The sequence below is a fragment of the Leptidea sinapis genome, chromosome 5 (assembly GCF_905404315.1).
Source record: "Leptidea sinapis chromosome 5, ilLepSina1.1, whole genome shotgun sequence".
Lineage (NCBI taxonomy): Eukaryota > Metazoa > Arthropoda > Insecta > Lepidoptera > Pieridae > Leptidea > Leptidea sinapis.
Genome location: NC_066269.1, coordinates 15317920 through 15337212, shown reverse-complemented (window position 1 = coordinate 15337212; position 19293 = coordinate 15317920). Strand labels below are relative to the sequence as shown.

At 37.6% G+C, this 19293-nt stretch overlaps 1 protein-coding gene across 1 annotated transcript in view; it reads left to right on the top strand.

Annotated features, from left to right (window-relative positions):
• Nucleotides 1–1529: 1529 nt before the first annotated feature.
• Nucleotides 1530–19293, top strand: part of LOC126964737 (uncharacterized) — a 191548-nt gene continuing 173784 nt past the window's right edge. The window contains exons 1-3 of the mRNA XM_050808012.1: nt 1530–1540; nt 9162–9276; nt 12373–12431. Coding sequence (XP_050663969.1) covers nt 1530–1540; nt 9162–9276; nt 12373–12431 — 185 coding nt within the window. The remainder of the gene's footprint in view (nt 1541–9161; nt 9277–12372; nt 12432–19293) is intronic.

Here is a 19293-nt window from a genome sequence, read left to right as displayed (position 1 = left end):
ATAATATATGCTCGGCGAGATCAGAAATCCTCTGTTCATGTTATTCGTTCTGAACAGGACATCAGTAAGGTTTTTGGCAAAGAGTGAGTTTAGTACTTTTTAAAAGTAATTTATTTTTATTACATAATTTTAATTATTATGTTTTCGCTATAGTAAACATTTGTCAATCACATTATATTGGAATTTCGAGAGCTACAAAAACATTAATCACAGAAAATTATTATTATTTTAATGCACTTCTCTCTTTTCTAATGACGCTGAGTCTGAATGATAACGGCAATAATTATAATATTGTCTGGAACTTTATGTACTATATTTTAGTTATGTTTATTCTAGCTTTAATGTGTTATTATACTATAGAGATTCTATGTGGCATGGTTTTGCAGTACTATTGTGGACAAGTTTTATTAACTTTAAATTTTAAAAGCGGTGGTGATGTTATTTTATTATATGTACGTATAAATATTTTAAATCAAGTATGGTTATATAAAATGAAAAATTATCTACATATTATATTAACAAATTTTTATTTATTTTATTCTCTTACAAACATAAACGTTATTTCACTTGGTCACATATACATTGTTTCAAAATATCACTCTGTTCAATTATAAAAAAAAACTTAAAATTGGTCTGCTAAATCCCGGCTCACTTGGAACCAAACATGACGAATTTGTAGCGGCAATGCAACGTCATACTGTTGATTTGATGGCTATAAACGAAACGTGGCTGCGCCAGGGCCAGGAGGGTCGCGCACCCGCTGTCCCTGGATACAAACTACGACATGTTCCGCGCCCAACCAGCGTGCGCTCTCGAGGCGGTGGCGTTGGATTCTACACGAGGCAAGGCCTATCTGTACGTATCTTATCACATCCAATTACACCAAGCTTTGAACAGATGTGGCTTAAGCTTTTTATTCGTGGCAGAGTTTTGGTCGTGGGCACCGCATATCGTCCTCCTTGGATGGATGTCAATACATTTTTGATGCTCTTACTGAGTCAATGGGCGCGTTTGTCTGGTGTGAAAACATTGTCTTACTTGGGGATTTTAATATTAACTTTTTTGATTCGAATCATATTAATTACAAAAAACTTGAAACATTTTTAAACACCTTTAAATTAAAACAACATATGACAGAGGCAACGCATTTCACTTCTCAAACAGAAACACTTATAGATTTAATATGCACACATGTTCCCGTATCATCTGTTACAGTGGATCATGTTGAAAGTCTGAGTAGCCATGCGTTTATATCATGTGTTTTTAATATAAATAAAGACCAACCTGTTCCAAAACAGGTCGTGTGTCGACCTATAAAAGACATTAAAGTGAATGATTTAAGCAATCATTAAGTGACATCCAGTGGGAGAAATTATTAATATTAGAAAATGTTGATGAAATTGTAGTCTCATTAACATCGATACTATTATCTTTATTCGATTTTTATGCACCAAAGAAATATGTTAAAATCAAATGTAATACATACCCTTGGATTACATACAATATCAGGAAGATGATGCAGTGTCGTGATGAAGCCCAAGTAAGGGCACGCAAAAGTAAGCTTGAAACACATAAGCAATTTTATAAAGAAATAAAAAACTATGCTAAGTTCGCAATACAAAGAGAGAAACAGGCATATTTTGATACGTACATAAACTCCAATATAAATAAACCTCAAGTATTGTGGAAGCATATTAAACAGAATACTCAAATCACTACGAAAAAAGAATACATATTACCATCTCACCTCGCAAATCCTAATGAAATTAATAATAGCTTCCTTAACATTCCAGGCAGTGCTGAGATTCCTCTGTCTACTCTGACATATTATGAGTTCCATCGCCATAGTGACTCTGTTTACGATTTTAAACTAGTAAATGAACATACAGTATTTCAGACTTTGAATGAGTTGAAATCACAAGCCGTGGGAATTGATGATATTTCATTGGATATGCTTAAGCTGACTACAGAAAAAACTCTTACTGTACTTACTCATATCATAAATACATCCTTGTCGTCAAGTAAGTTTCCAGACTTATGGCGTCATGCCCTAGTGCGTCCCATACCAAAAAACGACAATCCAAAAGACTTTAAAGAACTTCGTCCTATCAGCATACTTCCTTGTTTATCAAAAGTAATTGAAAAGATTGTGCATAAGCAGCTAATGAGCTTTTTGGAGTATAATGGCATATTACCGGATTACCAGTCAGGGTTATCGCATTAGGAACTATTTAAATACAAAACTACGTGTCAGGTTGTGTGATGCTTTGGTACTCTCAAAATTTATTTATAATGACACTACGTATGGTCCTAGACTACGAGCCCGCACCAAAAGTACTTTACAGCGAGTGCAAAATGCCTGCGCCCGGTTTTGTTGGAATATTCCACACAGATCTCATGTGAGTCCGTATCTTAGAGAAGCCAATATTCTGAACATGGAAAGTCGCAGACGGCTACACTTTGCTTGTATGATTTTTGGAATTATAAAGACAAAAACGCCAGCATATCTCTATTCGAAACTGTTATGGGCAAATGAGGGCAGGGTGTTGAATTTTATAACAAGGAACATTGTAAAGGCTAAGCTTTGTCCTCCCAAGCATCACACTGCGGCTTTCAGGGGAAGTTTCAAGTACAATGCCACCAAGTGCTGGAATAATTTACCATCGCCGCTACGGGGTTTATATACAGTCTCGAATTTTAGAATAAAATACAAAAAATACTTATTAATGACCAATACCTCCCTACATCTTCTGCCTTGGTGAACACTGTTTAAATTTCATTGTATTATATAAAATAGCTTCTCGTATTTATTATTATTTTTTCTTCCTTATATATTTACACACATACGTTTTTTATTATTTTTGTTATTGTCATTATTTATTTTTAGTAACATTTTTTTTGTTAATCATATTTTTTTTTCTCATAATAATTATTTTAGTGCCACAATTAATTATATTTTACTTTTAAAAATATGTCAGTTCAGCTCCAAACTTCACACAATGGGGTCACTGAAAATCAGTGTTGTGCTCATAGTGTATGGACACAACTATAACTGAGTGGACTCCAGTTTTGGAAGACCACTGCCACATTAAGTTTTGCTTTTGTTTCTTTTGTATTAAGTTAAGTAAGTTTAGTATTAGATTAAGCATATATTTTGTTCTCTTTAACTTTTTTTTGTGAATGTGTCAGTTTTTCTTCCGAAATAAATTCATTTTCATTTTCATTTTTCATTTTCAGATGAACGTCCTGCTCGTCTCGTCCCTTATTTTCATAAAAAAAAGAACCAGCAATTTTTACCCTCCTTTTACAGTTTTCACAGTATCCATACATTTTTATCGTCTGCATATATCTAAACATTATAATACGCAAAACTTTATTACACGATGATGTTGGTACCAAATAAATTTTTTCACCAGTAATCATGGAGAAAACTTAAATATAACAAACAAAGTTTCAAAGGATGGACAGTATTTATTATCTCAGTTCGGCACGTTTGAATAGTTTCTGTCCCCAGTCCGGTCTTATCTTGAAAACTATGTGAGTCCTTAGCAATAAATTACCAATATAATAGTCATATTATTCAAAGCTGCTATGTTAACTGTTTTCATGGGCGTATACACAAAGAGATACACATAAATATATTATGATACTTCAAGATAACTTTACTAATGTTGTATCTTCACATAATATTAGGTATATACACGTAGTACTTACTGATTGCTATAGGTACTTTACCTAGATAATTATTACAATCTATTTAAAAAAGGCAAAACTTAAAAAGGCAAATAATTAACTGCACGATTTTGTAGTTTATGGCATAATTTTTTACTTATTTTGTTTGTCATGAACGGCAACAGTGTGCTGAAAATATTCAAATAATGACTTGCTTCCCTTTCTTTATTGTGTTTCGGTCTAAAGGGCGCCGTAGCTAGTGAAATTACTGGGCAAATGAGAATTTATATCTTATGTTTCAAGGTGACGAGTGCTTTTGTAGTGCCGCGCAGAATTTTTGGGTTTTGCAGAGCACGGCAATACTTCAAGCCGGTCCACATTCTAGCGCTCTACAAAGAACAGGTCCAGCCACATTTGGAGTATTGCTGTCATCTTTGGTCTGGAAAACCCCAGTATCAGCTTGATCCATTTGACCGCTCGCAACGTAGAGCTAGGGGACCCAGTGCTCTGTGAACGGCTGGATCACTTGGTGTTGCGTAGAGATGTCGTTTCATTGTGTGTCTTCTACCGTATTTATCACGGCGAGTGTTCCAAAGAGCTGTTTAACCTGATTCCTGCCGCCGAATTCCACCTCCGCTCGATACGCCACAAGTAAGGATGTCATCCCCACCATCTGGATGTGTGGATGTGGCAAAAAAAGCGCGTACACCTTCCTTAAAGGCTGGCAACGCTCCTGTGATTCCTCTGGTGTTGCAAGAGATTGTGAGCGGCGATGATCACTTAACAACAGTTGACACGTACGCTCGTTTGTCCTCCTATTCCATAAAAAAAAGCCTAAAGGCACGCCAGCGTTCACGGGATTCGGGTTCGAGCAATAACCGGCGACAATCACCTGTATGCTGCGCCCAGTGAAGAAGCTGTAAGTCCACTTGCATAAGCTCTCGGGAAGCCCAAATGATGGAGTTTTTGAGAGAAGCGCCTTGTGCCCTACACGATCAAAAGCTATCGCTATATCCAGGATTACTGACAGTACACATAGCCCATCTATGGGTTAGGTATACCAGAAGATCACCTGCCGACCAACCATGGCGAAAGTCATACTGTCGGTCGTTGATCAACTGGTTACCTTCTAGGTATACCAAGAGCTGGCGGTTAATTATGCTCTCCACGATTCACGATAAAAGAAATTGTGTAGGTGCAAGAATTATAAATTCTTATTTAGAAAATTTTGAAGTCATTTGTTGTAAAAATATATTATTATATCTAAAATAATCAATATGTTTAATTAATTGATCTTTCTAGCCTAATTAGTGTGACTTATAGCAAAAAATGCTAGATTTCCGCTTAATTTTTTCGATTTAAAGAAAGATAGAAAAAAATAGGAATTTTCGAAATGTAAATGAATTTCTATTGTTAGTTTTAATTTGTTAAAGTAAAAGGTAAAGGAAAGCAAATTCATTAGTCAGCAATAGTCGTTTCGCTCGCGGTAACGATTATTTTGAATTGCCCAGTAAAATAACAATTAGAAGACCTTTGTGGCATTTACAGTGTGATTGCCAATTAAGTTCTTTTGTGACTTAGAAGTGGTGAAGGAGAATAGATATATTTATTAAGTGTAATTCTAACTCAATTGAAGTAATTTAGTTTTATCATTTAAACTAAATAAGGGCTATTTGATGGTAGACAAGCCTTATCAACGTTAAGGATTGAATCTTATCTTATGCTGCAAAATATGAAGTTATTTTCAGAACCAAAACACCAGAAAAGTTAAAACTTGTTAAAACTGTAAGAATAGCCTTATGCATTATATAGATATAATCCATTATTTGTTTTTAAAAATAATTTTCAAAACTAGTATGTAGACGTAATATATTAGACTATCTTTGACTGGACTTTTTTTCGAATTACGTTTCCGTATTTACACGACAGCTTCTCAAAAATTATGTTTAGGTTAAACGCACTACCAACAAACGTTTAGTGCACTAGAGCTTCCAGTTTATACGAAAATATCACAAAACAAAAATATTGCTTCAAGTACGTTATTCATTTTCAAACAAAATGAGATATTTTTGCTTTCAATATTTACATATATTTACAATAGTTACATAATACTATGATTCTTAGTTGATATAATTAAGTAATTTATCAAGATAACTTATGTTGTTAACGTAATATCAGATGACTTATCAAAATTATTCGAATATTTGTTTAGAAAATGTCTATACAAACAACCTGGGGGTATAAAAGGTAGATTACAGTTACTTGATAATCATATTATTCTATCTAAACCTGACTTTACGAAGGTGCAACGTTTCTAACAGACTAATATTAAACGTTTTCCATCAGCTACTTGACAAACAACTTACTATAGCTTTTATACAACGGAATTATCGACAAACAATAAAAGATTTAAATGGGTTTTGATAATATCAGAGTTATATAAAGGGTATAAAGGTAAATTTCGAGAGTTCGCTAATGTATTCATAAAATATTAAATATTCAAATAATAATTATTGGGTGTTTCTTAACTCTCTATTATAAGTAAAGAACCTTTTGTTTGTTTAAATAGACAATCATCGCGCCAGTGAGCACTATGGTGATATAATGGCCAGTTATCATTGCTATATGGTTAGCCTGTTTGATTAATACAACAGATTCTAAATCTACAAACGCAATCATGGTGATATAATGGCTAGTTATCATTGCTAGATGGTTAGCCTGTTTGATTAATAGAACAGATTCTAAATCTACAAACGCAATCATGGTGATATAATGGCTAGTTATCATTGCTAGATGGTTAGCCTGTTTGATTAATAGAACAGATTCTAAATCTACAAACGCAATCATGGTGATATAATGGCTAGTTATCATTGCTAGATGGTTAGCCTGTTTGATTAATAGAACAGATTCTAAATCTACAAACGCAATCATGGTGATATAATGGCTAGTTATCATTGCTAGATGCTTAGCCTGTTTGATTAATTCAACAGATTCTAAATCTACAAACGCAATCATGGTGATATAATGGCTAGTTATCATTGCTAGATGGTTAGCCTGTTTGATTAATAGAACAGATTCTAAATCTACAAACGCAATCATGGTGATATAATGGCTAGTTATCATTGCTAGATGCTTAGCCTGTTTGATTAATACAACAGATTCTTAATCTACAAACGCAATAATGGTGATATAATGTGAAATTACTGGGCCGACGGTCTCAAGATGACGAGAGCTGTAGGTATGATAAATTTTCATGAATATTTTACACTTACAATTTAATTAATATGTTTCTTAATACGAATTAATTAACATGGCAGTACAACGTTTGCTGGGCCAGCAGTTTATTTATAAAAGGCTTATTAACGAAATATTTTTATTCAAACTATTCTTAATTCTTAAAACTATATTCACGATACTCTGTTTCATTTAAAGTGAATTTCCTAAAAGTAATACTTATTAAATCTTATGCTTATATTTTTTTTATTGGTATGCACAGCATTGCCAATATTTGTTATCTTAAGTTTAATGGCTTAAATAAGTCCAAATTATAAGAATTCACATATTATATATTTCTTATATTTGCCAAATGTATTAAAATTAATATTTATGTTAATATTCCCATTGAATTTACTGATAAACAATTTCGAAATAACTTGAAATATTGAAAATATTGCATACTATTTATATTATAGCATTCACTGTGACCCACACCTGTTCACAGATTAAGGTGAATTTGTGAGAATCTTTCGTTGCCTGTCAGAGTTTTTAGGTAATAATTTTATAAACTTTATTTAAGAAAAATACAACGCAAGGTTGTGGCGAAGCGTGCCTTGTATAAAAATTTGCTTGGGGGCCCTTATTAAAGGTAAAGATTTATCATAAAAGAAAAAAATGTTTGCATAAAATTAAAAGGAATATGTATCCATCATAATTATCTATCTGTTACTTTTTCCAAAATAATTTCCAAATTTTTTACAAATAATTCAAATTAAACATATACTCTCCTTGCCTTTTTTTCAAAAGTTTTTATTAATTTTTGCCTAGGCACGTCGACGCGCCTCCTGACGAAAGTATGTTCTTACCTACCATCAGGCACTTGATGAAATCTCAAGGCTTGTGTTTTGATAGCTGTTTTTAAGTAGTGAATGATTTAGCGAAGACATCAGCTTATAAAGACCTACAGTTGATGAAAGATACTTACTTGGACTTTCCATTTTTTACATGCCTGCATGCGTGCAATGCATTCACGTCTTGATCGAAATTTTTCGTTTCAATTTTCAAGATAACAAAACGGGTAAAAGCTGTGCAAATTATCTCTATTTATGCTTTGCCAATTTGTGGGGTGATGATTTTTTTAGCCTTCTAAGGCGACAGCTTGCGATTATTCACACAAAATTAATTAATATCAGTTTTGTAGTTTGTGTGTGACAGATGGGCAAAGTAATTTTCATATTTATGTTAGTATGGAGTTATATCCATAATATATCTTTCTGAATTCACTCCAAAATGGGGATCGAATAAGCCATGAGCATTTCATCTGTCTCATTCTCATAAATTTTATCATTGCCCAAAGCCATAAACAAACATAAAATTTTAATATCTTCATATAAAGCTAACGCGAGTCTGGGGAACAATCCTATGATTTATCGGTTGTTTTAAATTTCAGCCAGTATAGATGAAATATGAATTATTACCGTAGTTAAAGCTCTCAGGTCCAGTGTTTAGACAATCAATATTATATGCAATACCAGCGCGCCGTGCCAAAGGTGTTCTTTCATTGCTTTGAATTTTAGCACAATGGCTTTCGTCGTTACATAACTTTACTTTATTCAACTTACATATTTTTATGAATTGCGCAAATCTAAAGATTTAATTGATCACGCAGATATATTTTAACAATTACTACATTTTTTATGACAATAAGGGACGAGATGAAGACGACGTTCAGCTGATGGTAATTGATACGCCTTGCCCATTACAATGCAGTGCCGATCAGGATTCTTGAAAAACCCAATAAATCTGAGCGGCACTACAATTGCGCTCGTTTCCTTGAGATAAGACGTTAAGTCTCATTTGCCCAGTAATTTCACTAGCTACGGCGCCCTTCAGACCGAAATACAATAATGCTTACACATTACTGCTTCACGACAAAAATAAGTGCCGTTGTGGTATCCATATTCTAGCCGGCATCCTGTGCAATGGAGCCTCCCACAAATTAAACGAAAATATTATTACAATAAGTATTCTTAATATAACGAAATCTTCCTTCAGTGCTGAAACTCCTAATTTAAGTAAGGTAAATAATACTACTAGGTACGAGATTAAAAGTAATATTATCTCACACTAAATTAACAGAGTAAATTATTTTCATATAATTAGTTTTTCTGAAATGGAAGTTCATGTATATTTATCTAAACTTCCCAAGTGTGTTTTTTTCTAATTTCACTGCTAATATATGAATCTGTTTCCAGCCATGTTTATGTTTTTAGTGGTTTTCGAATCGTTATTCCTCCTCCCGTTGGAGGAGCACATCGGCTATGGACACACAAATCCTACAAAGCGACTCTACCACTCAAATTGTTTTTCCTTGGTGCCTTCGCCAGCGCTGGTCAGGGAATAATCTAAACTAATATTATAAACATGAAGAATTTGAATTTTGGTTCTAGCTGTGGGAGCCAGTGGGAGGGAGGGTACCAGTGGGAGGCTCCGTTGCACAGGAGGCCAGCTAGATTATAGGTACCACAACAGCACCTATTTCTGTCGTGAAGCAGTAATGTGTAAACAAAACTGTGTTTCGGTCTGAAGGGCGCCGTAGCTAGTGAAATTACTGGGCAAATAAGACTTAACATCTTGCGTCTCAAGGTGACGAGCGTAATTGTAGTGCCGTTCAGAATCTTTGGGTTTTAAGGAATCATGAGCGGCCCTGCATTGTAATAGGCGTATCAATTACCATCAGCTGAATATGCTGCTCGTCTTGTTCTCGGCTTGTCGCCTTGTTTTCAAAACAAAAAAAACTGAGATCTAAGAGCGGTTCGTGCTATATATCAGCTTGGTTATAGACAGTCTCTCAAATAATAATTTAAGGAAATAAATATTATGACTGTTCACTGTCAGTACATTTATGAAAATTTAATACACTAACTTTCACAAAAATCGTCACCTTTTGCTCTTAATAGTGAGTTTCATTATTATAACACTAGAAATAAGGGATTGCTTGTAACTAATTCTAGTAGGCTTCATAAGATACATAATAATAGCTTTAAGGGTAAATTCCCAGCCACTATTCAGGCATTATCTATAAATAAATTAAAAAAAAATAAAAATGGCTCTGTCGTAAATCCTTTTACTCCACAGCTGAATATCTAAGTGTTCCGACAGCCTGGGACTAGATTATGATTATTTTATATCAATAGCAATGACAGTACAATAATGTATATTTTATTAAAAAGAGCGCCAAACATGAGAGCTCAGAGCGTCATTTGTTTCCGAAGCGGTAGTTGTATCTAGTATATTAGAAATTATATCAAAGAAATTCTAATGGAATCAAGTTTGAGAAAGATAAACGCCTTTATGCGTTTTTAGCTTTTTAACACAGAGATTCACATATCTACGTTTTTTCTCGTAGACCACTTACAAAATATCAACAATTCGATGAACCCCCTGCTGCTACATGTCTACCATATTTCCAAGACTCACCAAAACATGTGAAAATTAAATTTTTATCAGTCAGTCAGCCAGCGCTTTCTTGTATTGAAAATCGAAAATGAAGAATTGACAAATACGAGCAACAGTCGCAGGCTATAAGTCTCTAAAGTTTGATGGATTCCATCTAAAAATATCACATCTACAATTTTACCTGAAAATAGTCCCTTTTTATGGAAAAGGAGGACAAACGAGCGTACGGGTCACCTGGTGTCAAGTGATAACCGCCGCCCACATTCTCTTGCAACACCAGAGGAATCACAGGAGCTTTGCCCGCTCTTTCGAAAAGTGTACACAATTTTTTTACGGTACCCATGTCGTTCTGGAAACACCGCACAAGGAAGTTCATTCACAGCTTGGGTGCAAGTGGAAGAAAGTTATCAGTTTTATTTCATTTTGCTGATAAACAATTGATTCAATAAATGAAAGAATATAATGACCATTAAAAATGGTTTATTTTATTTTGGCTTTCAAACTCGATAGGATATCCTACCATTTATTTTAACTATACCTACTAGAGCTTTTGCAGTAATTGTGTCACAAACATCGCAAACATCACCTGAGGAATTTTAATTGAATACTACTTATATCTCTTTACATCATAAACCAGGGTCGATAATTTTTGAAACCAAAAAAAATAATAGTAGGATGAAACCCATTGGAATTGGAAGAAAATATAACAAAAATGAAAGAAAAAAAAAATAACGGGCGATCTGATGCCGGGAAGTGGAAAAGGAGGGATTTAAAGGTAAAACTAAAAAATAAAGAACGGTTTATCTCGATTTCCGGCAAAACTGCAAGTCCTATGGAAAAAAGTAAAATGGCAAAGTTGTAAGTAATAAAATGATCTACAACTTTTGTTTTCACACTTTTTTAACATACAATTAATCAATAATAATGAAAAAAGTTATCCTTTTTACATTTATAAATAGATTTGATTTTTAACCGACTTCAAAAAAGGAGGAGGTTCTCAATGTGTCGGTATTTTTTTGTTATGTTTGTTACCTCAAAACTTTCGACTGGGTGAACCGATTTTGATAATTCTTTTTTATTTGAAAGCCGGTGCTTCCCATGTGGTCGAGTCCAAAAATTACAATAATCGTAATTAGAATTATGTTGTATAAAAATACGCAATTATTTTTATACTTTTTAGTGTATATTACTCGTATATCTATTGTTTTAGAATAGCGTTTTTGAACTCGGTTGTTTTAAGTTTTTTTTATATTTTTTGTTATATTCGCTTCCTTTTCCGATAGATTTAATTATATTATTTTTTTTTCACTTTTTATCATTTTCAAAGGCTTCAACACTGGTCTATAATGTTCAAATGATTACTAACCTTCTTTGTATGATTACTAGTCTTCTCGAGCAAGATTATAAGCTTGTAATACATGTGTAATTATTCATTTATCATTTAAGTTCCTGTATCCCCTAGCTGGGGCAGAATGTATACACAGTGCATCTCCATCGTGGTCGTGAGTATCTCTCAGGTCCGATTTCACTCCAGGTCTTTCCGATGTCTTTCGCTTCGTCAATTACAGTCCGTCACCAGGTCACGTTTGCGTTTTCCTTGAGGGTTCCAATCTAGGGCTTGCCGCGGTATATGGTTTTTTTTTATGAAAATAAGGCACGAGACGAGCAGGACGTTCAGCTGGTGGTAATTGATACGCCCTGGCCATTACAATGCAGTGCCGCTCAGGATTTTTGAAAAACCCCAGTAATTTCACTAGCTACGGCGCCCTTCAGACCGAAACACAGTATTGTTTACACATTCTATTATTGTATTACTGCTTCACGGCAGAAAAAGGGGCCGTTGTGGTACCCATAATCTAGCTGGCATCCTGTGCAAAGGAGCCTCCCACTGTTAAAATTGTTGGGATCCCTCCGGTGTACCTAATTCTATTTATAATCAGGTTACTTGGAAACTTGTTGATAATTTATATTTAGTGCGCTAAATTATTAAGAATGTATATTTTCAGGCACTTTGCATATTTCAAGCTAATGTTATGCTTCGTGTTACCGACAACTATGTCGATGTTATTGTGGGGAGAGAATTGGCGATGTGCCATAGCGTGGCAATGTTTCCTGCGATTCTTGATAATGTTTTACTGTGAGCTAACAGTCAATAGACTCGCTCATGCATATGGATATAAGCCGTATAACAAGTGAATTCATTTTAAATTATTATAGTATAGTGAAAGGCCATCGGCCTTACAAATAAACTTGGTATAAAGTTGTACTTGAGAATAATCCAAGAATATGCAAGATTTTTACAAATAGACATTTTGCTTATGATTGATTTATTCGGACGTATAACTATTCCCGCGTTTATTTGCAAGACGGCTTAACATCCGGTAAACTTCAGAATTATATATATATATAGTATAGTCAACATATTTCATATTCTTCGTTTATAATCAGGTAAACCATATTTCACTATGAGATTATTGATTTGTTAATTTGCTGTACAAGTTACCAATATCTGGGGCGTTGCAAGCGTATTTGTATAGCAATTTAATGTATACATAAATATATAGTAGACAGTCGTTCCGCAAGAAATTGGAAATTAAAACTTAAATTTAATCTGTTTGTTTACCGGCTATATATACACTGGCAGGCACGCTTTCTTAGAAAACGAAGCATGGTTTGAAGTAAACGAATTAAGCCATGAAATTATGAATTCAAATTAAATGATCAATTTCTATAAATCTCTTACCTTCTTATTTAAATTTCATTGTGTGTCACACATTCCCACTCAGCACCTTAGGGAGAAAGGGATGGCTGAAAAACAGCATTGCATGGAAACATGAATGCATAATCCCATATCAGTCATGTGAAGTTGAGTCTTCTCCTTTTGCCTTTTTTTCCATCGCCTTAAATGTTATGGCAATAAAGCACAATATGCCATGGCACTAAAGAATTAATTTATTTTATTTATTAAAATTATTTCAGAAACATTGTGCCTAGCGAGAATCGCTTCGTAGCAACAATTACTCTAGGCGAGGGCTAGCAATATTACCATCACATGTTCCCATTCGATTACAAAGCGGCTGAGCATTTTGACCCTTTTAACTGGTGCACATACTTCATAAATTTCTTCAGAAGTATTGGGTGGGCTTATGACTTCCGTGAAGCAACTCCTGAGATGATAAATGCGACAGCGAAGAGATTAGGCGATGGCACACCAGTTCATAACCCAGTGGATATTACCAATTCAGATTAATGATTTATTTTTGATTTAATTTATAAGAGAATTTAAACTTAAATAATTATGATAGCTAGTATTACGTAGTTTTATTTTGTTGTGTATTTGAAAATATAGTGATAATATACATAAATTGAGTTTTATTTGAGAAGATATCATGTATTTTCTATAATTTTAAATAAACATTAGAATGTTATGGACATGTTTCATATACTCTCTCGTTTCACAAATGACTATTATACTAATTCTTATTGGTTTTATGGAATATCAGTCATTTTGATGATAATATCAATTTAAATAATCGCGCGTATTAAAGCGACGACCGTGAAAAACATAATGTTGGGCATTTCCGGTTGCCAATTGTGGTTTTTCTCATTATTTCCATTCCACCAAATTCTGCATATTCAAGTTTTGATTATTTTTTATAACATATGACCATTCTGGAGGTACCGCTTACGTTACTCTACCCATAAATGTTTGGAGATATATTATGGTAAAAAACATAAATATACACTCTATTAGATAACCTTCCCCTTTTGTGAAGTTGGTTTATGACCGCCTATACTCAATAACTATTGAAGTGATTTTTTGTTTAACCTAAAAACCAGATTATAAAATTAATTTCTATCTGTTGCTTTTCCGGCTTATATCTGAAACGGCATAGCCGAATAAACTGGCAGGCAGGCGACTGTCATTGTAGAAAACGAATTATAGTTTGAAGAAACTAATGTTGAAGTGTCGCGAAATTTGTCCCCAGCAGTCAATGATATTATGATATTATAAGAAGTATTGCCCTGTACTTTCCCCGGGGCGTAAAAAGAATAGGGGAGTCCCAGGCCCATGGGTGTCGTAAGAGGTGACTAAGGGCTTTTTAGAAGTGGGAGAGTCACGCTGCCGTCTTATGACGTCAGCACAATCGGGCCAGACTCGTCCGGGTTAATTACCACACTCGCACAGAATACCAGCGTGAAGTAGCGGCTTAGTGCCGCTATGCTTTGCATAGGTTAGTGTCGAGGACCGGAGGCCATCCCTTCCCCCCCCCCCAAAAATTATGAGAGCGGTCCGTAAAAAGATATTACCCCAGGAGGGTACCGGCTCTACCAGAGCCGGAGAATCCCTCCCCGAGCACTCTCGCTCGGGCCGCCCTTCGTATTCTGGGGTGGGCACAGAACCGCGCATGACCGAGGACAAACGAGGCAGTAACACCACGGCACCAAGCTCCACGCTCAACGTGGACTTTTGCAATATCAGGGGAATTCACTCCAATTTAATCGCCGTCCACCACCACCTTGAGACGGCGCAGCCGGCCTTGTGTTTCCTTACGGAGACGCAGATATCTCGACCTAGCGATACGTCATATTTAACGTACCCCGCGTACAAAATTGAGCACAACTTTTGGCCTCATGCCGGGGTATGTGTGTACGTTAGGGAGGATATCTGCTGTCGGCGTCTCGGCAATTTTGAGGGTAGGAACCTGTCTACTCTCTGGCTCCGCGTAGATTTAGACGACCGCGTCCGTATCTATGCGTGTGTCTACAGGTCCCATAGTGGTTACGAAGAAACCGATCATCTCATGGGCTGCGTTCAAGCGGCAATTCACGTCGTGCTTGCACAGATCCCCTCCGCTGAAATCGTAGTCTTGGGTGATTTCAACGGGCACAATACCGAATGGCTTGGATCACGTACCACAGACTACGCAGGGCGATCTGTGCATAATTTTGCATTGGCGTATGGTCTGTCCCAATTGGTTGAGTCGCCAACGCGGCTCCCGGATGTGGATAGCCACATGCCGTCCTTATTAGATCTTCTGCTGACTACACATCCCGATGGTTACCAGGTCTTTGTCGACGCCCCTCTCGGAACGTCCGACCATTGCCTGGTCAGGAGTGTAGTGCCTATCCGACGCCAACGTCTCAGACCACCCGCGACCCGCCGCGTTTGGCACTACAAGTCAGCAGATTGGGATAGGATGCGTTTCTTTTTTGCATCCTACCCTTGGGGCAGGGTTTGTTTCCCTTCGGATGATCCTAGTGCCTGCGCCATTGCAGATGTGATACTGCAGGGCATGGATATTTTTATACCAAGCTCTGTAGTACCGATCGGTGGCAGATCACAGCCCTGGTTCGATGCTTCAGTTAAAGCAGCATCTGACTGCAAAAAACCGGCGTATCGAACTTGGGTTGCGGCGCTGGGCACAAAAGATTCGAACTGCAAAGTTCTTAAGAGGAAATATAACCGTGCCTCCAGATTTTTTAAGCGGCAAATCGCCCGTGCGAAGTCTAAGCACGTCGTCAAAATCGGCGAGCAGCTTTCCAGTTACCCGACCGGAACACGCAAGTTCTGGTTGTTGTCGAAAGCTGCTCTTGGTAACTTCAACCAGCCGTCCATGCCGCCGTTGCACATGAGGAATGACACCCTGGCCCATACGGCAAAAGAGAAAGCCGAGCTCCTGTGCGCTCTTTTCGCCTCCAACTCGACTCTTGACGACAACGGAAAAACACCGCCGACCATCCCGCGGTGTCAGAGCTCTATGCCTGAAGTACAGTTCAGACAGAAAACTGTTAGGCGAGCTCTGTTTTCGTTGGACGTCAGGAAGTCGAGCGGGCCGGATCGCATTTCTCCAATCGTGCTTAGAACGTGTGCCCCTGAGTTGACGCCGGTGCTAAAGCGTTTATTCCGGCACTCTTATTCCAAAGGCGTAGTCCCTGACTCATGGAAGTCAGCCCTTGTCCATCCGATCCAAAAAAAAGGAGACAGTTCGGATCCGGCGAACTACAGGCCTATTGCTATCACCTCCCTGCTCTCCAAAATCATGGAGAGCATAATTAGCCACCAGCTTTTAGTATACCTAGAGGGTCACCAGTTGATCAACGACCGACTGTACGGCTTTCGCCATGGACGGTCTGCAGGTGATCTTCTGGTATACCTAACACATAGATGGGCGGCGGCTATTGAAAGCAAGGGGGAAGGCCTGGCAGTTAGCCTGGATATAGCGAAGGCCTTTGATCGTGTATGGCACAAGGCGCTCCTCTCAAAACTTCCATCATTTGGGCTTCCCGAGAGCTTGTGCAAGTGGACCTCCAGCTTCCTCACTGGGCGTAGCATACAGGTCGTTGTCGACGGATATTGCTCGAACCCGAAGCCCGTGAATGCTGGAGTGCCTCAAGGCTGTGTGCTATCTCCTACGCTGTTTCTTCTGCATATCAATGATATGTTGGACACCTCCAACATGCATTGCTATGCAGATGACAGCACTGGTGATGCCGTATACACGGGCCATGCAGGTCTCTCTCGGGAAATCGTCGACCAGTGCCGGGAGAAACTTGTGTCTTCTATCGAGTCCTCGCTCGAGAAGGTCGCGGAATGGGGTAAATTGAACCTTGTCCAATTTAACCCCCAGAAGACTCAAGTTTGCGCGTTTACCACCAAAAAAAACCCCATTTGTCGTATCACCGCTCTTCGAGAACACTTCTCTTAAAGCCGCGCCTAGTATCGGAATACTGGGTCTCGAAATCTCGAGCGATTGCCAATTCCGTGGCCATCTGGAGGGCAAAGCCAAATTGGCTTCGAAGAAGCTGGGTGTCATCAATAGAGCACGGCAATACTTCAAGCCGGCCCACATTCTAGCGCTCTACAAAGTGCAGGTCCGGCCTCACATGGAGTATTGCTGTCATCTCTGGTCTGGTGCACCCCAGTATCTGCTCGATCCATTTGACCGCGTGCAACGTAGAGCAGCTCGAATTGTCGGGGACTCAGTGCTCTGTGAACGGCTGGATCACTTGGCGTTTCGTAGAGACGTCGCTTCATTGTGTGTCTTCTACCGCATTTATCACGGGGAGTGTTCCGAAGAGCTGTTTAACCTGATTCCTGCCGCCGAATTTCACCATCGCACGACACGCCACAAGTTAGGATATCATCCCCACCATCTGGATGTGTGGCGGTCCTCCACTGTGCGGTTTTCAAGAAGCTTTCTCCCTCGTACTACAAAGCTGTGGAATGAGCTTCCTTGTGCGGTGTTTGGGGGACGATACGACATGGGTGCCTTCAAAAAAAGCGCGTACACCTTCCTTAAAGGCCGGCAACGCTCTTGTGATTCCTCTGGTGTTGCAAGAGAATGTGGGCGGCGGTGATCACTTAACACCAGGTGACCCGTACGCTCGTTTGGCCTCCTATTCCATAAAAAAAAAAAAAAAAAAACAACAAATTTGTTTTTCCTTTGATGTGTTCATACATAATTTCTATGAGAGAATTTATTGGCGCACGGTTTGACAGTTCTGCTGTGAAACAATTTCATTACGACAGCAGGGTGCATATTTTACGAAGTAATTTTTGACGTTATGATATATTATTGATAAAATCATATAAAAACATTATTTTCCTTATTATATACAGAACAACGTCTGTCGGGCCAGCTAGTGGTATATAATTATTGCTTACTAGCTGACCAGACAGACGCTGTTCTGTCAATAAAAAAATAAGTATTCGGGAATAATGTAGTCTAAAGCCATCAGGCATGTGTAATCTAATTTAATTAGTTAAAAATAAAAAATAAAACGTATATCTGATTGATCATACACTTCAACTACTGTTTTTTAAATATTAAGATGGATTAGTATGTAATCCTTAAGAGAGATAATCCACCCCAGTATCTGCTCGATCCATTTGACCGCGTGCAACGTAGAGCAGCTCGAATTGTCGGGGACTCAGTGCTCTGTGAACGGCTGGATCACTTGGCGTTGCGTAGAGACGTCGCTTCATTGTGTGTCTTGTACCGCATTTATCACGGGCAGTGTCCCGAAGAGCTGTTTAACCTGATTCCTGCCGCCGAATTTCACCATCGCACGACACGCCACAAGTTAGGATATCATCCCCACCATCTGGATATGTGGCGGTCCTCCACAGTGCGGTTTTCAAGAAGCTTTATCCCTCGTACTACAAAGCTGTGGAATGAGCTTCCTTGTGCGGTGTTTCCGGGACGATACGACATGGGTACCTTCAAAAAAAGTGCGTACACCTTCCTTAAAGGCCGGCAACGCTCTTGTGATTCCTCTGGTGTTGCAAGAGAATGTGGGCGGCGGTGATCACTTAACACCAGGTGACCCGTACGCTCGTTTATCCTCCTATTCTATAAAAAAAAAAAAAGGTTGCCAACGCTGGTGCTCAGGAATGTATTGATACGGAACTGGTTATTAATCGCGTCACTTTGTACTGCAGTAGGCAGCGGTATGCGTAAAAATAGAAGTCACCACAACACAGAAAACTATAACACTCAATAAGATTTCTATTTTATTATTATATCAAAGAAATTTCAGCACTACATAAAAAACTATAACGTTAAGACTTAATAAAAACCTACTAATACTATTATTATATACAAAAGTAAAATATTGTTTGACGAACACGTCTTTGTCACATCGAGTTCGGCGGATCGGATATGTAGACAGTGAGTGCTATTTGTTTACGTAGGAGTTTTTTCAGTAACACTGTCCCTTTCAGTATATCCGTTGCTAATATATGTATAAATAATTATTAGCAACGGATATACTGAATATATTATAATCAATTTTCATACCCGGGCACCAGACGACTGGGACACATACAAACAGGCCCAATACCGTTTCAAGAGGCGCATCCGCGAAAGGAAGAGAGAAAGCTGGAGACGCTTCTGCACTAACATTGAATCCACAATCCAAGCGGATAAAGTAAAAAACATC